A 21,725-nucleotide genomic window follows, 5' to 3' on the forward strand; every position below is an offset into this window, starting at 1 on the left:
AGCGTTGACATTTCGAAAAAGGAGGTGCCACACACGACAAAATATCCAACCCAAATTCAAAACAACAAAAGTAAGAAAATGATCATTCCTCCTTACCTATAAAATCAAATGTGAAAAATTGAAAAACTGAAAAACCAAAGTGATATGTACCATTTTGGTGTTTCCACTAATTTGCTTTACAATTTTTCAAAAATGAAAAAAAAAATGTATTGCTACATATAAAAAATGTAAGGTTAAAAGGAATAAGCCACATGAAATTGTTGACGAGGCTCATCGTTGAACACCCATTTGCAAAGTGACATCTTAAACCACCACCACAAGCAACAACAAAAACTACCATTGCATAGAACAATGTCCAATACCTAATGGAATATTTGTGTCAATATGCACAAAGCGTCATGACCGTTGATGCTACTAGCGAATTGACTGTCAGTGAACATCAAGGGAGAGAGCCTTCAGGCACTTGTGCGTTAGTGGCATGACTTTTTGAGAACCACACATAAGTTTGCATGTGAAGAACAATTTTCGCAACAATTTTGTAAGCAACCAAAGTTGAGTTTACTACATCGATTAGACTAGAGAACTTGTGTCATAACCTATATATTACATTAGTTAGGATATAACTTATGTAATACACATCTTTTTTATTACAAAAATGACACCATATTTTCAATAACAACGGTTTCATCTAAATCGACTTAGTATCTTGATGTTGAAAGTTCATTTCGTACAAGTAATATCCATAAATAGTGGATCAAGTTTTATGTGTATTCTTTCACTCTCTTGGATGTCATGTGATTTTTCACAAATTCCCTTTTCCTCATAAATTTCATTAGAATTCACTTCGTTATTTTCTCATTATATTTATATTTTCTTCAAAATCACTCAATATATAATTTTTAGTCTCACTTTCCCCTTTTTTTCCTCCTTCAGCAATTGGTTAAGGTGTTGGGAACAGTAGCTCAGACAAGTCTAAGTAGTTGTTATAAGAGAAAATGAGGAGAACACAACCTTTCATTCTACCTAATGAGTGAATTTTCGATGACAAAAATTTTTGTAGTTGGGAAGAATGTAAAATCCCCTTTTTTTCTTCTTTTAAAAACTCATGGTCATTTTTTTTAACAAAACATAAACATTGCACTCACTTTCTCAAAACAATTTCTCTTCAAACCCCTCCAAATTTCTTTCTTTAAGAACTCACCCTAATCTCATCTTTTTCTCGATCAAAGGCTGGGGCTGCAATCATCGCGAATAGCTTTCCAATTCTACCTTGTCAATTCCTCTGTTCGAGTAAGTTAAAATTTTCTTTCTCTTTGATGTCCAATCTATTTTTTTCCTTGCATGTGATCTTTTTCGAGTTGCATGTGCTCCTATAGCCTTTATTGTCACTCTCAGTTAATCAGTGGTTCTTTTGGTTTGGTTTGATCATTTTTCTATTGTCTCTTGGTTGAGTTAAGACATTCCCAATTTCGAAAGCTTTTTGGAGTCTAGAGTAGTCTACAACAGTTCAAAGGTGAGGGAAGCTGATTATTACATTTTATATATTGTGTTTTATTGAAATAGTTGGTTATGATTTTATATGTTGTGAACTTGGATTGAGAATTTTGTTTTGGTTGGAATGGTACTGCACTTTGTTTGATGGATTTGTCATATAACATGTACTTTAGTTATGCTAAATTGGGTGTTTGATTTATTGGGTGGTTTGGTATTTTGTGAATGGAAGAATTCTAGGTTGCGCAATTGTTCAAATTGGTGATATTTGAGAAGTGTTTTGCAATAGCTATAAACTATGAAAGGGTTATAAGTGCCAATTTGAGCAATTAAGCAAGCTAAATTATGCCAATTCACGACTATGTTGTCATGGCATTGAGCCGTAGCACAGTGGCATTGAGCGTTAGCTTTAAAATCTCAAGTCAGTAGCATTTTTGTGACAAGACACTGAGCAACAACAACTTTTGTCGTTGAGTGTGCTCAAGTTAGAGAGCTCCAACGCCCTGAGGTGTTGGTTTTCTCTACTGAGTGCCCTCAAGTCAAAGAGCTTCAGATGTTGCAAGCGTTGATCGCTAGTATGTGTCGCTAAGCACTCCCTTAACAGTGAGTCTCTGTGAGCTTCTACATAAATTGACACGTGGCACTCACTTTAACATTGTTTGTGAAAACCTAACGGCGAAGACCAAATTGAATCACTTTTAAAAGATCAGGATCAAAATGAATTAGATTAAAAAAGTCAGGACCAAATTGAAACGAAAAAAAAAACCTAAATGACGAACTTGACACTTTTTAATAAAAACAAGGATTAAAAGAATAATTAAACCAAAAAAAGAATGCATTAAACATTGGTGGACCTTTTAAGGGGTAGGGGTGTCATCATGGACCTCCTTTTTTTTTGAAATTTTTAAATTTAGGTAGTATATATTGGATAATGATGAAAAATTAATTATGTATCTTTTTATTATTGTATAAAGCACAACTTTTTGATGTTAATAAATAATAAAACATAAAATCAAATATAATAAAGAATAAAATATTTATTAAGATATTTTTTTATTTTCTTTTTTATTATCTTTTGAGTTACAAATTGTACTCATCTTTCACTCTCATTTATATTCTTTTTGTTTTTTTTTTTTGAAGAAAAAAAAGGAAGTTGGATAAAAACTCACTAGTTTTGCTCTCATTTCTTATATGTTCTATTTCATTCTTAAAGAAAAAAAAATGTAACTATCTCTCGTTTCATTTGATAATAAAATATTAGTCTAATAGTTTGTATTATTTTGTTATCTCATGAGCCTTTGTATATTTATTTTTTTTGTGAATGTAGAAGAAAAAGTAATATATAATATATTTTTCTCATAACTCATTTTTAATTGTGGCTTGATTATCATTGAGTTTTCTTTAGTAATTATGTATATGAATTTTCGATTAGATTATGATAAATTATTTTTTAATTTTAAACTACAAAAAAAGTATATTAATAAAGAATAAAAAAAATCATTTTTTTTAAAAATCAAATGGAAGCCACATGATATTAATCATTTAGAAGATAATACATGAAAACATACTCAAATATAAAAATATCTAATAAGTGAAAGAGATGAAATTAGAATAATTTATTTAAATTGGAGTTATATTAAATACAACCTCAAAACTATAAATTTTGAATAAATTATTTTGACTTCCAAAATTATTTGTCATGATCCCTCGCTAGCGGGGCACATTACACATTCTGGTTCTTAAGGAAATGAGAAGCCTCCACCAAGTCATAGGAGCAATTTATTGAAACAACATCTTCAAAACTTGGATAAAACAATTTCTCGCATCAATTCTTTAGGAGCTGCACACAAAAGAAATAAGATCATATTATGAACTTTACACCAGATTCATATATTAAACTGAACTAATGCACCTAACTAAATCCCTGCAGGGTAATCAATACTCTTATTTTATTTTATGGGTTAAATATATTTTTTGTTTCTAAATTCTTATATAAAGCATTTAATATTTATAATTGTAAAAAATATTATTTTCAACAAATATGAAAATTATAATAGTTTGAAAATGAAAAACATATTTAACTTTATTTTTTATAATTGACGAATAAAAAAAGGTTCGATGACTAAAAAGAATATTGTACCTTCTAAGCCGGTGAAAAGATTACACTGACCAATAGCCTGCCTTAGGAACATTTCTACTCCACCCACAGTTGTTGCTCCTGCAGCATCTGCTTCCTTCAATAATCTTGTTCTTCTTGGTGTATATACAGCATCAAAGACTAACCAATAGTGTTCCAAAGTTGCCTTGAAGAAGAGAGCAGCAACAATAATTTTTAATGACAAAACTAAGAGTGCATGTGGTACATTTCTTTAATTAAATTGAAGTTTCACTTTTATAACTTATGTTAACTTTAATGAAAACTTTTGTCAAGGAGATCAATGAAATGAGGTTTCAATTCTGACGAGAAAATAAAGCTTAAAATCTGTATCTATGTTTCTGTCCCAATTTATTTGAATAGTGTAGAACCTCTGCCACTGGAATTCTGTCAGTGTTTGGATGCATTCCTATGGGTGTTGCATTTGCAAGAATTGCCCCATTCTCTGGCTGAAAGTTGACCAACTCTTTGTAAGGCTGAGCCTCACCAGATACAGCACAGGCAAGAGATTTTGCTCTGTCTTTTTAAAAACAAAATTAGAGAATAACAGAACATTTGTCAATGCAAAATTGATAGTAATAATGTGCTATAGAGATACAGAAATAATAATGAAACAAAAATCCAAGGGCAGAGATGAAACAATTCACTGTATTGAAATTTGGTATAAGATAGATGTTATGTTCTCGAGTGAGTATTCATCAAAGTTTCACGTTAAATAATATGAAGAGAAAAATATGAAACTATTGTACAAATGATAAATTGTGTGTTATAAGAGTGTTTGCAATTCTTGTCAAAGAAATTGTACAGTAAAATTTTGCAATTTTTGTCATGCAAACTATTACATGTTGAGTAATAATACTTTTTTAGTATTCATAAGTGTAGGTCAATTATTTGATCAATGGTATATATATAGATTAAGGTAAGGGTGCTTGTGGTGACTAGTACGTTGATGCTGGTAGAAGTTAAGCTCTAACATGAGAAAGAATCAAAGGAAAATTAAATTTATAATAGACAATATATCACTTAATTTTATACCAAAATCAATGTCAAATATTACTAGACGAGCTCCTCTGCTTTTAGCACCAAATGCAAGTGCTTTGCCTGCACCTCCTGCACCAACTAGCACAAACAATCGACCAGCAAGGGGTGAACCTAAAGATGCTCCACCATCATTGCAACCACGCTCTGACAAAATTTTGATTCAGGGGAATCAGCAAAAATAGTATTAGTAAAAATTACTCCAATTATAATTTGATATTGCCCAAGGGAAGGAGTTAAATTAGATAAAAAAATTGAAAAAAACTTACGAAACTTCGATCAAGCTATTTATATCCTGGTCAAAAAAAATTCTCAAATCAAATAATAGCATATGGAAATTTCCGTTAAAATATGTATTTTAAATCTAACTTAACCAACTTGTAAGGTGACATTATCTCTGCTGGTCTATATGAGACTAAATATTAATAGGTGGTCCAATAGCAAGTGAAATAATAGACACAAAAAAACTAGTAAAATAAGGTTTGCAACCACTCATATACTATAAATTGTGTTAATCGATGTGTGACTTCCAACATTTTCTGCAACGGTAAATATTTGCATCTAGTAGAATTTTGAAAAATCATTCATTTGTCATTGTTCGATTTAAGAACTTGATGATGTTGGACTGATAAAAATAACACATTTTGAAAAGTCTCACATCGCCTAGGATAACCTAAGAGATGTGTGTTAGTAACTATATAATAGACGCTAAGTGCATGATGTTTCTTGTCCCAAGTCAAAGATACTTTGAGTTAGTGTTTGACTTTTCTTATACTGTTGTGAGTAGGGTGTTGTGAGTAGGGTGTTGTTAGGTGCAGTGAAATTCTTGCTTTGAAGAATGTGGGTGTACTTGAGTCAAAGTTTCAAGAGTGTTTTCTGGGTGTTATACAAATTTGGTTTTTTCTTTGTATTTGAAATTTTCACATTCTTCTGTATTTGAAATTTTCACAATCTTAATTGATGATGCATTTTTTCCTACCGATGATGACACACAGAGTGAACATGTTCGGTTAAAGATGGAAACCGCTCTTGGGGTAGGCACCTTACAATTCAAGCTTTTAAGAAAATTGGCCCTTGATGTTGTTTCACAACCTCATTTGTTAAATGTAAAGGGATCTATTTCTCTCCTTTAAGGCATTCATGTACCCTTGGCTTTTAGGATGTTAATTTCTTAAAATTATACCTTTTGGCAAGGTCAAGGGAATTGAACTAAGCATAACAGTGGGGGAGAATTACCAATGAGTGCATCCTCAATTGCAGTAATTGCAGCCTCACAATCTGTATTATAACCAACAAGCTTCCCATCTCCTGCTCTCCTTATGATAGTATTAACAGCTCCTATAGACTACTTGAACATGAAATGAAACAAATTGATTATGCATTAACAAAAATTCATTATGGAAGAATAGCCGCATCATAAGTCCAGTTTAAAAGAGGACCGTTAATTATAACTAATAGCTTACCTTACTAAATTAATTTTCATTGAACTAATTTAGACAGACTAATCTTTCAGAATAACATATCAGTTTTCAATTATATTTATATGCACCACCAAAACATATGGTCATGGAATCAAGTTACTGGAAATAATACATTGATTCCATCTAGCATATTTTTTGTTGACATTATAAAACTAGCTTAAATTGTTTAATGGGCTTCTAAAAATGCAATGACTAAAAGTCCCATATTTAGTAGAAATAAATGAACTTTAAGGTTTTCTATCGAAAGTGGTGTCAGATCTCATGTGAGACTAGACATCTAACCCAACAAACAACAAACTAGGATAGATAAGCATGACTCTGATACCATGTTAAGAAGTGGACTTTAAGTCCAACTCAACCTTACAAAACAAAATTGTTTTGTAAGATGAGGTTTACACTCACAAATATACTGTAATTTGGTCTTACTTCTAATGGATAATCTCCAACATTTATATCTTAAAAGAGGGAAGAACTACTATGGAAATACATGTTCAACCATGATGTTGGAAAAGACCTCTACTATGGAACAGTTATATATGATAAAGGGAAGACTAAGCCAACCTGAGCAAGCGGATGGACTTCATCGCAAAACCTTAGAACTTCTTCCTTGTATGGAATCCCAACACTGCAATACAAAAGTATATGAGAATTTTCCAAATAAGAAATAAATACAAACCTTTAAATGATTGAAGTGATAACAAAACTATTAAACACAATCATTAACTGCAAATTCAAACAGTATCAAGTCAGGATTGAGGACCTGAAAGTGAAATATATGATTCCAGTAAGTGGATTAATAGAAACATGTGACATACCTAAAACCACTAAAATCAGGGCTTGAATAGGTGCTAAAGAACTTCTTAAGATCGTCAACAAACATTGGGACATAGATTCCATTGTAGTTTACATGTCTGAAGGAAGGATTATGCAATATAGGGCCTTTGCTGTGGCTAACTGGTTTTGAGATGAGCCCAAAAACTTTAGTATCTTCATTGACACCCTCCAATTTATAGGCTTCCTTGAGACTGTCAAGAGAAGGCATTCCTGGGATTGGATTTCCTGCCAATGATCCATAGACAAAGAACCCACCAAATTTTGGACTTAGAAGGTGGCTTATAAGTCCTCTTTCTCCATAAGAATAAGCAATCAATGGTACCTGCAAATTCTAACCAGAGCAGGCAAACATTATAAAGTAGAAACAGAGAATGGAAAAATTACTTTTACTATAACACAAAAATATTGAAAAGATCTGAACAGAAGAGAGAATTGGTTGTCAGATCATATATGTATTGATATCTCTTGTATAGGTAACGCTTGATCAATACAAATTTTCTTATCTTTCTTTTCTTATATAGTATCATAGTCATGGATTAAAAATTATTTTAACAAAATTTGTTGTTTGTTGGTATATTGTTTCACCAGTTATAGAGTTACTATTGGGCTACCTATTAATGTCTAATCCCATGCTTCATGCCTAACAATGAGGAAACAAGCTAAATATTCTTGTAACTTCTGTTTTCTTCACCTATCATAACTCTGCCAACTCAAACACTTCTTTTCTTCTAACAATAATAATTTTCTTATCTTCCCTTTTCTTACAATTGCTTTAGTACAATTTATATTGGAAATACTACCATTGAAGAGATGTAAGCTTAACAAAAAAAGAGGAAAATTCATGCCTGACAATGAGGAAACAAGCTAAATATTCTTGTAACTTCTGTTATATCAGCTGCATGTGTAACAAGTTTGATGATATCTGATCCAGTTGCTTGCATGCGTGCAACAAGTTGAAGGAGTTCTTCTTGCGGAGGGGTGATGCCATCCACATAGCTAGAAACAATTATTTTTCCATGACTATTATGATTTCTCTTATGTTCCACCAAGGTAGGAATACAAGAAGCTTCCTGAACAACCATACAGTGTAAGTGAAGGAGACACTAAATGAGAAAATGTAAGAAAAATTTATAAGTCATTCTCATCATTAAAATTTGTGCATCTATCATATATGATATAACTTCTTCAATTTCCCGAAGAAAAAAAAAATTCCTAATGCAGAAAAAATTATACCTTCAACTCAACCTCTATGAAATCAGCCCCCAATTCCACAGCTAACTGCAATGCTTCTAGTCGCATGCTCTCATCGCCTTTGGATAAACTACCGTCCCATTTTTTCCTTTAAACAAGTAAATAGAGCAAACACATTGAATGCATTGAAAGAAATATACAGACACTAAAACATGATCCAAACTCACCATCTCAAACTCAAAATCTTAATTCAATTAATAATGTATAGATTTTCTTCTTCAGTTCTACTAAATGTGTGAATTGGACTCCTACTAATATTCCCAGCAAAACAAAGATATTAAGAGATTTGAGATGAATTACCTGTTAGCAATAAGCACGGGTAGTGGCTTATTTTGAAGGATGATTTTGAGGTGAAGGAGAGGGTGGAAGTTGGTGATGCAGTCAAGCCTAACCTCCACTGTATCAGCACCTTCTTCCTTTGCAAGTTTCATGTTATTCACAATCTGCTCAACAGATACAGATTCTTGTTGATTTGTGATTGGAGCACAAATGTTCAACACTTGACTAGCACTACCCATTTGTTTTGATTTCTGAAACAATTCAAGAACCACACAGGAGATTAGTTGTTAAGAGAACCAAAAATACAAAACAAGTCTCTGGTGGTTGTGAGTAGCTATCCCTGGCTCCGAGGGTTCACATCATCGATATGAAGGGTTAAGGGTTAAGTCTCTTTTTAGTCTTGAACTTTTATTCAAATGAATAAATATAGTCTTTTAATCCAATTATGTTAATTTTTTTTACGTGTCAAACGTTTTTCATATTAGTATTGGAATTTTTTACACTGTTTGACACATTCTTGATTCAATATCTACTGAGAAATATATTTGATACTTCAAAAAAAAGTTAACGTAATTGAGTTAAAAGGACTATATTTATTCATTTTTAAAGTTTATGAACAAAAATATATTGAAGTTTCGAACAGAAATGAATTTCAATTTTAGATCAAAGTTTAGAGACTAAAACCATATTTAACCCATAAAATTAATATTTTAAAACTCAATGCAGTACAACGTTGTGACCTTTTGGGCTTCAAAACCAGTCACATGAACATGACTAAATAATAATATGACTATTTAGTCCAGACAAATAAGAGTGGGTTCTATCAGATTGAATCTAATAGAATAAACACAATGCTACACTCGTGAGAAAGAGTTCATATTTTTTATCGGGTTTTTTTTTTTTTGTTTTATACTCGGTTGAGTATTAAAAATAAATTATGTTGTTACTTTAATTTTTTTAATATGTTTTAAGATTTCAAAACTTCTGATCATCCGCATATTTGAAAGTACAGTAGAAAATTCAAACAAGAATCTAAATTCATTAGTATTTTAATTTTTTTTTAATATATTTTAAAAAACTTCAAAATCGTTTGTGATTTGTGCATTTTGAAAACAGGAACAGCAGAGAAAAATCCAAATTTGATAAGAAATTAGGCACTCGGAATTAAAAGTTTGACTAACCATCAATTCTCGTGCAAAATTTTAACTAACTACGACTACTCGTGCAAAAGTAGAATATTCTCTTAGAACTCTTTCGGGTCTGTCATGATATTCAGATTTGGATCGTATTATATTCGGATAAATTTAACTTTCAGTTAATTTTTGAATTAGTCTATTTTAAAATTTTGGAATAATTTAGTTTTTTATATTTGAAATATGTGAATTTAGTCATTTTTAATCAAATTTTGTTAAGTTTATTTGACATTTTAAGTGCGTTTCTTAATAGTATTTGATTCAACATTAAAAAAAATGTGTGAAACAATATAAACAACTCAAATACAATCCTGAAATGCATATGAAACATCAAATAAACCTAATAAAATTTAATTAAAAAAGACTAAATTCATGTATTTCGAAAGATAAAAGACTAAATTAGTCCAAAGTTTCGAAATGAACTAATTTTAAAATTCACTAAAAGTTAAAGGACCAAAAATATATTTAACCTGTTATCTATCGAAGTAAGCCGATATACTATAAAAAAAAGTAAGATATAGTATTTTAAAAAGGGTTAAATATGTTTTTGGTCCCTAAAGTTTCAGCGAAATTTGGAATTAGTCCCTCATCAAAACTTTTGACCAATTTAGTCCTTCATCTTTCAAAATGCGTGAATTTAGTCCTTTTAATCAAATTTTGTTAAGTTTATCTGACGTTTCGAGCGCATTTCATGATAGTATTTAAGTTAACATTGAAGCAAAAATGTGTCGAACAGTATAAATAATTTAAATACTATCATGAAATGCACTTGAAATGTCAGATAAACTTAACAAAATTTGGTTAAAATGACTAAATTCACGCATTTTGGAAGATGAAGGACTAAATTGGTCAAAAGTTTTGATGAGGCACTAAACCCAAATTTCGTTCAAACTTGAGGGACCAAAAACATATTCAACCCTTTTAAAAAAAGTTTTAAATCATGATTTTTTTTTCTTCCTAAAATATTGATTGACAAATACAAATTTAATATTTTTATGATTTTGAATTATATTTGGAATTGAAAATTATTTTGAATTTTATTAAAATTTATTTGAATTTGAATTAATAATTATAATTTAATTTTGTTAGACTGAAAGATAAAAAAAAATATTTTTTAATTAAGTCAATTCATTTAATTCATCAATCTATAATAAATTAAGCTAAATTTAAATTTTTGTACTCATTAATAAATAAGTTAAGTTACATTAAGCTAAATTTAAATTCTTTTGACTCATTAATTAATAAATATGTTAGGTTGAATTAATTTATTAAATAATCCGTGATAGAGAGGGACGGATAATCTATTTTGAGAGCACAACCATTAATCAATGATGTCTGCGCACAATTGATGCACTTGACTGTTTGCTTTAATATCCATCATCACACAAGAATTGGACTTCACGTATAAAAGAACGACCGAATCACTTCGAATTAGGTTTTTGAATGCATCACGTCTTCTTTGGTGACTGTTGGGTAATTAATAGGATTTGTCAATTCCCGTGTGTTGAGAGCCACAAACGTTGCCAATATGGTTAAGACTATATTTAGAAGAGTTGTCAATTGTTCACAATTAAAACAGCTGTGGAGAAATGTTTATGACATTTTTTTCTTCTTACCTAATCCAAATGAGGTATGATTTTTAATAATAAGGTTTGAAACTAAATGTTATAAAAGTATAAATAAGTTGTTTAAAAGGAATGTGATACTGAGACTCGTATAAAATATAATAAGACATTATGGGAGTTTTTTTTCACAAAGTCCCTGTAAAAAAAATTGTAGATATTTTAGGCAGATAAACTCATTATTCATTGAATAAGGTATTGTACTTTGGTGTATAAATTCAACCCAACTCATCTATTAATATATTTTATTTATTATATGTGTGTCTTATAAAAGATACCTACCAATGGATAAAGACAACACATATTAAGCTGTTTATTCTTTCTTTCTTGCTTTAATGTCTTTGCTTAAACGTTATCTACGTCTTCTTATCTCCACTTTCTTCATCTTTTAATTTTTTTATTTGATTTATTTACATGAATTATTGAACAAATATACAAATACATATAAATATTAAAAACTATATCAAAATAAAAAAGAAAAGGAATATAATGTTTTTTGAATTTTATATTCATTTTTATTTTCTTAGTATATGTTATCCAAATCAAACCTAATTTACTACTAATCAATTGCATTTCATTAAAAAATGACAGATATCCAACCTAATCTAATTCAGATTACTTTAATTCAACCAGGTAATAATAGGATCGGATGAATGGTTACACGAAGTGTAACTCAACTATATTCAATTTTTATCTTTAATATGTTTTGAGCATAAATAAATAAAACGAGCAAACACTTAATTTTTTTAATCGCCTTTTAGATGCTTATCATTATAACAAAATTATTAATTTGCAACAAAAAAATTCACCTCCTATCTGTTCGTCTAAAAAATACATGTGGGTATTTTAAAACCCGCAGATACTCCCACAAATATTATTTTTTTTTAAATATTTAAAATTAAATTTAAATAAAATTACAAAAAAATGTAAAATAATTAAAATTTAATTTTCATTAAATTTAACTTAATAAAACATAATTTTAATTTTAATTTTGTCCAGATGTATTCGCGAATATGAATAGTATGATACTTGTACCCGATCCATTTATAAACATGTATTAAAATACCAGTTACCCACAGATAACAAATACTCACGAATACCAACTATCCATCACAGATTTTATCCACGGACACGGATATTTTTGTCATCCCAAATGACTATTATTAAATGAAAACTATAAAGAAAATAAATACTTCTACTAAAATTAAATTATATATATAAACATATACGGTATTTCAGTGTATCATTTTTGTGTCTACTTCAGTGTTGTTGGGAATAAAACTTTACCATGCTCTCTATTCACATCGATAACAATATTTCAAATTAAAATGAACTGAATTATTTGTATCATTTTTGTATCATTTTTGTATTATTAACTTTTTATTTGTTAAAATTTCCAACCAATTTCAAAAAGATTCAATCTAATTCAACTACTAATAACTATTTTAATGATAAAGATTCAATCCATCCAATAAAATGGTATATAAAAAAGAACAAAGAAACATTTTGTAAAACAAAATAAAAATGCATTTTTCAAACAAAATTTTTCAAAAGGGTAAAATTATGAAATATGTATATTTAATTATGAAAAATTAATTGAATTAGTTCTAATGCATTAAGTATTAGGACGGAAAATAATGGAAAATTAATTATCCAGCAAATTAAATGGATAAATTTATGTTTTTATAATTGGTAGATTTACTCGTGACTGTAGATAAATCGGATGGATAATAGAATGTTTACCATTCGCCCATCTTCATCATCTAAGCATAGTAACAGTTAGATCCAAATTCTTGGAGATGGGTATAGGATCCTAAAGAATATGGCAAAAATTTACATTAAATTCGTCGTAATCGAACATTTCTATCGTAATCAATGTAAGATAGACTCATACAGAAGTCATATCCAATCAAATTGGCAACAACAAAAAAGTGATACAAATTTTAAAATTATGAGGTTAACATCCATTCAATACAAGAGTAACAACGTTACAACGGCGAAATTCTCGATGTCTTTCCACACAGCACAATAATTCGATATTATCATACTCTATAGAATTTGCATCTGAAAGAACCAAATCTAACTTAGTAGCCCTTCCTACACAACCAAGTCGATAACATTTAATATGGTTCAATTCGGTAAAGAAACATTACCCCAGTCGATAGTAGCGCTTGCAGACATCAAAGCAACGTCTGAACAGTGTTAATGCTTCCCCTCCCACCAGTAATACAACTATGAACTCATCAAGCTTTTATACGAACCACAAACGAACCTGCTCAGTGATTTAGAAAAGAAGATTGATCAGAGCAACTCATTCAGAGAAGACGAATTTTATACAGACATACTTGTATTTGAGTGCAGAGGTTAATAGGTGATAAAATTAGAGAGAAATAAGAACGAGGAATGCATCCTTATCCTTATTCAAGATAATTGTTACATATATGTTCTAAATAGACTCGGTGGAGATTATTTCCTAGGCTGATAGGTAAGTGTAACTTCCTAGCGACTATTACCCATGACTATATTCATCTTATCTTGTGGTACAAGGATGTACTATTTTCTAAGTACCTTAAGTAGCATTATTCCCAACAATGAATGTTCATCAGTTCACAACTTACATTTCAAACAAACTGAAATTTTTAGAACTGCATTGTTGACTCAAAATAAAGGAATTTACGCATTGCAATGCTGGTAGTTTTATGCTGAGTGCAATGTTGATAGTTTGCCATAATTAGAGGGGCAAAAGAAGCAGAGATAAGACAATGAAAGCATCATTTATCCCAGGTGCAACAGTGATAATGTTTACATTTTACATGTACGGGGACAAACAATTATGTTAATTTTTGTCCTAAATTAACAAACACTGGTTAAGAAAAATAGAGGTTAACATAATTTTTTCTAGAAACAATGCATAAATTAAACTTCCTAAACTGAGGCAATAATAGCAGTATTTCCACTTTATCATCAGCACCATATAATAATTTTATTCCGTAACATAAAGATCTGAAAAGTACGGATCATAATAATTTGAAAGTAAACAACAAGATTATCATCAATCAGGCCCTTATTAAACTAAAACGTTAAACAAAAATTCAGACTTGGTTGACACACAGCAAAGCTATAGTCTTATGATCAAGACAATAGCAATTTCTAATCAAAGAAGCAAGTTCATGAGCCTCTCAAGTCCCCACTTACGAGGGTAAGACCAGGTGAATATAGGGCCCCTTGATTGAGCTGGTTTAAAGGAAAAAGTTATTCTTTAATTAAAAGATGAGTTTAAAAATTTGTAATAATTATGCAAGTTTTTGTACAGCTAATCAGTCAATGATGAAGGGCTTGTATATGATATACTGTTGTAAAAGCATACAAAATTAGAATATAATTAAAAACAAATATAGTTACACACTTGCACAACTTCACCCAACATGATTTGATCAAGATACTTGAAAAATTAAGGATGCTCTCAAACTCCTAAACTTCACTATAGGCCATTAAATATCAACTAGACTGGAAACCACTTAAGCTTTTCTTTCAAAACTGATCAAATTCTTGTCGCATTTATTTTGCAATAATGATAGATAATCACAGTTACCAATCCCAACTAGCCATGTAGAATTTCCAAACTCAAAATTACTATATGGGATAGCAAACTATATTAAACTTTTATTTGTAAGTTAAATAATCTATATCAATATGCTACAAATACAAATGTTTAGATATAAAAGCTTACATAACATTAAAAACATCTTCAATAATAATAAGAAGAAGATCCATAATCATCCAAAAACCCAGTCAACAAAACAAGCAAGAACGAGCAAAGAACAGTCTACACAGAGAACAGAGTAGGAACTGATCAGAAAACAAAGACATGGTTGGAAAAAGTCTGACTTGGCTGGAAACTATGCAAATAGCAGTGAGTAGAATTGATTTTATCCAAACAGTGGGCAGGGAATCATATTTCTATATTCTTAACATGAAACAAGGGTTCAATTTTCAAATCCTTTGCCCGAATGAAAGGGATCAAAATTGTGAGATTTCCCCCTAAGCACACATCAGACACCAGAACACAACACTGAATCAATATGGCATCGTGATTACACACTATTGAAAACTATGGATAACCTTTACCAAACTAAGAAGGATAAACATTCATAATGAAAATGAACTCTTCTCTATCCATAAAAGTACTTCTGTAATATGTGGTAGAGAAAAATAAAAATAAAATGAGAAAAAGAAATACACACATGCAGGAAGGTTTGATATATCCGCAGAAACTGCACAAGGAATTCCCAAGTTGGAAAGAGCTCCTCTAATGATCCCGCATGGGAAATAAAGATGCATGCTCATTGCATGTGCCGCTTTGTTTTCAGCTGTAGGTGAATTATTATCCTCAACCGAACCAACATTATCAGTGGATGGATCAACTGACATGCGTGCAAGCCAGCGAAATTTATTATCTTGCAATACAAATGTACCCTGCAACAGAACCAAATACATCCATCCCAATCAAAAACTACATAATAATAATAATAAATAAATAAACACTGCCACAGGATTCAATTCCGAACTCACCCTGTGGTTTGTCTTCAAGTTGTCTATCTGCTTCTTAAATAGCTCAGACCAAAAATCCTTGCAGATGAACTTGATTGCTTCCAGATGATCCGTGAACCGAGGCCGCTCCATGGTATACCTAGCAACAAACCACATTTTCACAAATTCACTCCAAATTCATAATAATTCCACCAGAAAACAACAACGGAGAATTATTAAATTACATACAAAAACAATACAAACTTAACCTACCCTAAATTATCACCACCATCCACTGATGTCAAAGGTTCACCAACAAGGTATGCAATAAGCCTAGATATTATCTAAGAGATTCAGTTTAATTTGATTCTAGGGATTATTCGTATAATTGCGTAAACTATCTAAAATCAGTAGCACTATGGTGTTATTCAGCACAGATCTCCATAAAGAAATTGAAATCCAAATGAAGGTACAAAGATCATATATAACAGTAATTTGATGATTTTATCAGGGACTGGAAACAACCTTTCAGAAAGCTGGTGACCGACCTGATATCCAATGGCCTCGATCCTGCGTGCAGCGAGTTCAGGCTTGTTGGCGTAGAATCGATTGCAGTAACACGCCACCATCTCCGTCAATAAGCTATCAACGCAACTCTCTGATACTTCACGAACCATTTTCTCTCTCTCTCTCTCTCTAACACGCACTCGCTAACAAAGAAAAACGAAGGAATCAGAATCACTATACACTCTGAATCTGATTAGTCTCACTCCTCGTTGTTGCTTCCCCTGTCTCACCCCGATTCACACCAACACATCTGAATTGAAATTACTGCACTTATCATGGGCTTAACTCTGTAACATACTTTGGGCCTGAGGTCCATGATTAAGGTCATTCTTTTGATAATTGTCAGGGCTGCACCCCATGTTTTTCTCTGCACCCTCAAAGTTGACTATAATGTCCATTATAATCCTACAAATTATACATATTTCACGGATTTTAATATACGGTTTCGGAATTTTTTGAATTTCGAAATTCAATTTTGGAACATTTTGGATTTTGAAATCCAATTCAGGATTTTTCCAAATTTCAAAATTTTGTTTTGGATTTTCTTCCATTTGGAAATTAAGCTTTGGAATTTTCAAGTTTTTGACATAAAATTTTGGAGTTAAGAAATCCGATCTCCAAATGTATCCTTTATAGGAAAATAATAGAACATACATTTATTTTTTAATTTATATCAATATACAAAGAGATTTCTTTTTTTGTCCATATTTTATAATATCAGTTTTATCTTTAATTATTTTAAAAATTAATTGTTTTATAAATAATTTACTTTTAACTTTTATTCTAAAAATCTCTTTTATTTTAAATCATTATTTTAAATTTTTTTATATATCTTAATTTTTTTAATTTTACATTTAATAACTATTTTAAAAATTAATTATATTTATTATTAATCTTAATTTAAAAATATATGAACACACAAGTACGTAATTATAATTATTATTATTATTCGATTTTTATAATATTGATAAAAAATAACAAATGATATATTTTGTGGTTTTATCCACAAAACTACAATTTTCTTTTAAGTTTTATGATTCTGATAATTTTTCGTATATACATATATTATTGAAATTTAAAATTTTTTAATGTACATATTATTTATAACAATAAATAAAGAGATACATTTTTTGTGTCTATATTTCGTTATTTCAATTTTATCTTTAAATATTATTTTATAAATAGTTTACTTTTAACCGTTAGTCTAAAAACCTCTTTTGTTTTCAACAGCTATTTTAAAAACCTCTCTTATGTACATATTTTATTTTTCTAATTTTACGTTTAACAACTATTTTAAAATTTCATTATATATGTTTTATTGAACTGAACCGAATCGAACCAAATCGAATTGAACTGAATCGAACCAGACCAGACCGAACCAAATTGAACTGGATCAGACCGAATCGAACCGCACTAAACCAAAACAAAACGAACCAGACCGAACTGAACTAAATCGAACCACACTGAACCGAAACAAACCGAACCAGACCGAACCGGACCAGATAGAACCAAACCAAACCGAAATGAACCAAAACAACCCGGATCAGACAGAACCGAACCGAACTAAACCGAAATGAACCAGACCAAACTGAACTAAATCGAACTGAACTGAACCGACCCGCACTAAACTAAACCAAACCGGACCGAATTGAATCGAACCGCACTGAACCGAACCAAACTGAATCAAACCGAACCAAATTGAATTGAAATACTCTTTAGTTGTGCTGAATTTTAAAACACCTTCAAAAAAAGTGGAGAAAATTTAAAGGAAAATTTAACACTTTAATAATTAATTAATATAGAGCAAAAGGAGAGTCGCTTTGTAATGTGCACAAAAAATGTCATACCCAAAAGTTTTTTCAGCACCAACACTATCGTAAGGTCCCTCTTAAACAATTGAAACATAATGTTTTTCCTCAAAATAAATATAGCAAGTGTATAAACAATAACATAAACAAATTGTATACTTTCAATAAAAAAAACATCCAAAGGATAAACTTGAATTGGTTTGTATTCACCTTTCACACACATAACTATTTTGTCAAAGTGGGAAGCATAGAGTTCCGAAATTGGTAAAAGCCTAAATATTTAAGTATTTAAGAAAAATAGTATAAGACGATGAAAAAGAAAAGTGAAATGGGAGCAGTGAAGCATTGAGTATAAAAAAAAAAACGCAAAAGACATATAAGAGAAGGATAAAATGTTAGTTAGGGTTAAGGTTCAAAGTAAGACATACCATTTGGGTGGGATGTGAGGTGTTAAAATTGTAATGAAGGTGGTAAGGTGGGATGACGAGAGCAAGGCGACATGATCTTATATAGTAGTGACGGGAATGAAAAGCTCACGATCATTGTCTCAGTGGTGGTGATTGAATTAAAAAATGGAGTGTGCACAATGTTTAGGATAGAGGCTATTGAAGAGAAAGGAGAGAATAAAATACATAATTCATTTAGTGAACAGTTAACCGATAAAAGTTCAGTTTTTTAAAAATAAAAGGTAAAACAATACAGTTTAATTTTTATTAAATTTTTTTAATATAATATATATTTTTTATTAAAAATAGTTTTTTTACTTTAATATAATACAGATAATTATAGTTTAATTTAGTTAGATTAATTTTGTTCATCTATAACAATATATAAAAAGAGAGGATACTCTTTTTTGTCTTCATATGTCGTCATTCAAATTTATCCTTAATTATTATTTTAAAAACTAATTATTTTATAAATAGTTTCCTTTTAATTGTTAATCTAAAAACCTATTTTTGTCTTCAACAGTTGTTTAATCACATCTCTTATGTACATATTTTATTTTTCTAATTTTACGTTTAACAACTATTTTAAAATTTCATTATATGTTCTTTATTGAACTGAATCGAATTGAAGTGAACCGAATCGGACCAGATCGAACTGAACCAGATCGGACTGAACCGAACCAAACTAAACCGAATCGAACCACACTAAACCGAAACAAATCGAACTAGACCGAACCGGACCAGACCAAATCGAACCAAATTGAACCGAACCGAATTGCACTGAACCGAAATGAACCAGACCAGACCGAAATGGACCGAACTGAACCAAATCAAACTGCACTAAACCGAATTAGATCGAACCGAATCGAACCGCACTGAATCGGACCACACTTAACCGAATCAGACCAGACCGGACCGAACCAAACCAGACCAGACCGAACCGAACAAAACTGAAATACTCTTTAGTTGTACTGAATTTAAAACACCTTCAAAAAAAGATGAGAAAATTTAAAAGAAAATTCTACACTTTGATAATTAATTAATATAGAGAAAAGGAGAGTCACTTTGTAATGTGCGCAAAAAATGTCATACCCAAAAGTTTTTTCAACATCGACATCACAATCGTAAGGTCCCTCTTAAATAATTGAAACATAATGTTTTTCCCAAATTAATTATAGCAAGTGTATAAACAATAACATAACCAAACTGTATAATTTCAATAAAAAAATCCAAAGGACAAGCTTGAATTGATTTGTATTTGCCTTTCACACAAATAACTATTTTGTGAAAGTGGAGAACATAGAGTTCCGAAATTGGTAAAAGCCTAAATATTTAAGAAAAATAATATAAGATGATGAAAAAAAAATGAAATGGGATTAGTGAAGCATTGAGTATAAAAAAATCAAAAGAATGCAAAAAACATATAAGAGAATGATAAAATGTTAGTTAGGGTTAAGGTTCAGAGAAAGACATACCAGTGAAATGTGAGATGTTAAAATTGCAGTGAAGGTGGTAAGGTGGGATGATAAGAGTAAGGCGACATGGCCTTATATAGTAGTGACGGAGATGAGAAGTTCACGATCATTGTCTCAACGGTGGTGATTGAATTAAAAAAGGAGTATGTGTGGTGTTTAGGTTAAGAGGTCATGGAAGAAAAATGAGAAAATAAACTAAATAATTCAATTAGTGAGCAGTTAAAGGATAGAAATTCAGTTTTTTAAAATAAACAGTAAAACAATATTGTTTAATTTTTATTAATTTTTTTACTTTAATATTTAATTTTTATTAAAAATAGTTTTTTTAGTTACTTTAATATAATACAAACAATTATAGTTAAGTTTAGTTAAATTAATTTTGTTCATCCCTAAAAGATAAAATAATTTTATAAGAATGATATATTCTTGAATATAAAGAGAAAATAGAAGAAACAAAAAATCATAACAAAAATAACGTACAACTAAAGGAAAATATCAATGATATTCATGAGACCTATTGTTATTATATTGGTCAAGTCAATTTTATTAATATTTTTTTTTACAAAACAATTAAAGCTTCCTTTTAATATTTTTTATTTGTTTATTTTTTAATTCCTTTATTATTTTGTAGCGTTTCATTACTTTTCGTTTTATTTCAAAAGGTCCAAATTGAACCTTTTTAGAATCTTGATTTATGTTTATAATTCCTTTTAAGGATACATTTTTATATGATTGAGCGTACAAATAATTTCATGTTATAATAAAAGTAATCAAGTCTACTACGAGAGAGAGATATTAATCTATTCCAATGTAGATGTTAAATTTTGTCTAAACTAACTACAAATCTCTTCTACCGTGGCAAAATATTAAGGTAAATATCTAAAATTTATAAACCATTTTGAAAATTTCATTTAATAGACAACAACTAGATAATCAAATCAAAGAGATGAAAAAGCACATGACATTTTTTTTTTCAGCAAACACATGACAATGTAAATGTAATAAGTATGAAGGAAGGAAATCTCTAATACATTTAATGGTTAAACAAGTAATTATAAAATATTTACAAGAAAAAATATAAAAATGCATTTTCTACTGTATTAAAATAATGTTAACTGATGATTGATTGTATCTATTCTTTATATATTATTATAGATGAATGAAAAAGACTTTTTTTTTTTTTTGCGTTCCTATGCTTTCTAACAACAGTCACATGTTTCAAAACAACCTTCTACCCTTCCTAAAGGGACTTCAAGATTACCTATTCAACAAGATTTTTGGAACAAACTTTATGAAATTCTAAGAACATGATTTCCAAAATAGGGTTTTTGGAAGAAAATTTTTGAAATAGAATTTCTAAAGCATATGAAATACATTTTGTAAATAGCTTTCTAGACCAGAATTTTCAAAATAAGCTTTACAGAACATATGAAATACTTTTTTAGATGAACTTTTCAGAACAAACTTTTCAAAACTTATAAGATGTAGTTTAGAATAGGATTTCAAGAACAAAATTTCTGAAACAAATTATTCAGAACGAGTTTTCTTGAACAAG

The 21,725-nt window shown here is 30.0% G+C and overlaps 2 protein-coding genes across 5 annotated transcripts; both read right to left on the reverse strand.

Moving 5' to 3' along the window:
* Positions 1–3,083: 3,083 nt before the first annotated feature.
* Positions 3,084–8,906, reverse strand: LOC114186819 (bifunctional 3-dehydroquinate dehydratase/shikimate dehydrogenase, chloroplastic-like). 3 transcript variants are annotated; one of them, XR_003605158.2, is made up of 10 exons: positions 8,551–8,906; positions 8,233–8,338; positions 7,845–8,069; positions 6,981–7,330; positions 6,727–6,790; positions 5,921–6,029; positions 4,682–4,831; positions 4,018–4,162; positions 3,632–3,794; positions 3,084–3,331 (listed from the first exon to the last, which is right to left on the reverse strand). XR_003605158.2 is itself a non-coding variant. In XM_028074851.2 (10 exons), the coding sequence occupies exons 1-10, from the start codon at positions 8,766–8,768 to the stop codon at positions 3,288–3,290; spliced, it is 1,578 nt and encodes a 525-aa protein (XP_027930652.2). In that variant the 5' UTR covers positions 8,769–8,902; the 3' UTR covers positions 3,084–3,287. The 3 variants fall into 3 exon arrangements, 2 of the variants coding, with proteins under 2 accessions (XP_027930652.2, XP_027930653.2); XM_028074851.2 differs by having other exon boundaries at positions 4,018–4,166; positions 8,551–8,902; XM_028074852.2 differs by having other exon boundaries at positions 4,018–4,166; positions 6,981–7,321; positions 8,551–8,900.
* A 4,352-nt stretch (positions 8,907–13,258) lies between these two features.
* LOC114186657 (Transport protein particle (TRAPP) component) lies at positions 13,259–16,696 on the reverse strand. Of its 2 annotated transcripts, XR_003605124.2 has the most exons (5): positions 16,400–16,696; positions 15,917–16,034; positions 15,589–15,820; positions 13,498–13,616; positions 13,259–13,408 (listed from the first exon to the last, which is right to left on the reverse strand). XR_003605124.2 is itself a non-coding variant. In XM_028074628.2 (4 exons), exons 1-4 carry the CDS (start codon positions 16,549–16,551, stop codon positions 13,588–13,590), a joined length of 531 nt encoding a protein of 176 aa, XP_027930429.1. In that variant the 5' UTR covers positions 16,552–16,696; the 3' UTR covers positions 13,259–13,587. The 2 variants fall into 2 exon arrangements, 1 of the variants encoding a protein (XP_027930429.1); XM_028074628.2 differs by having other exon boundaries at positions 13,259–13,616.
* Positions 16,697–21,725: the final 5,029 nt, after the last annotated feature.

The sequence above is a fragment of the Vigna unguiculata genome, chromosome 6 (genome assembly GCF_037176805.1).
Source record: "Vigna unguiculata cultivar grain cowpea cultivar isolate G323 ecotype 2 chromosome 6, ASM3717680v1, whole genome shotgun sequence".
In the NCBI taxonomy this organism is placed as follows: Eukaryota; Viridiplantae; Streptophyta; class Magnoliopsida; order Fabales; family Fabaceae; genus Vigna; species Vigna unguiculata.

What these genes read in the sequence shown, in the direction of transcription:
- LOC114186819 (XM_028074851.2), bottom strand. Translation starts at nt 8,768, where the DNA reads ATGGGTAGTGCTAGTCAAGTGTTGAACATTTGTGCTCCAATCACAAAT. An exon ending in TCATAGAGGTTGAGTTGAAG is followed by an intron (nt 8,070 to 8,232) that starts GTATAATTTTTT and finishes ATGGTTGTTCAG; the next exon opens with GAAGCTTCTTGTATTCCTAC. An exon ending in GCTTGTTTCCTCATTGTCAG is followed by an intron (nt 7,331 to 7,844) that starts GCATGAATTTTC and finishes TGCTCTGGTTAG; the next exon opens with AATTTGCAGGTACCATTGAT.
- LOC114186657 (XM_028074628.2), bottom strand. Translation starts at nt 16,551, where the DNA reads ATGGTTCGTGAAGTATCAGAGAGTTGCGTTGATAGCTTATTGACGGAG. An exon ending in GGTCACCAGCTTTCTGAAAG is followed by an intron (nt 16,035 to 16,399) that starts GTTGTTTCCAGT and finishes GTTTGTTGCTAG; the next exon opens with GTATACCATGGAGCGGCCTC. An exon ending in ACTTGAAGACAAACCACAGG is followed by an intron (nt 15,821 to 15,916) that starts GTGAGTTCGGAA and finishes GTTCTGTTGCAG; the next exon opens with GGTACATTTGTATTGCAAGA.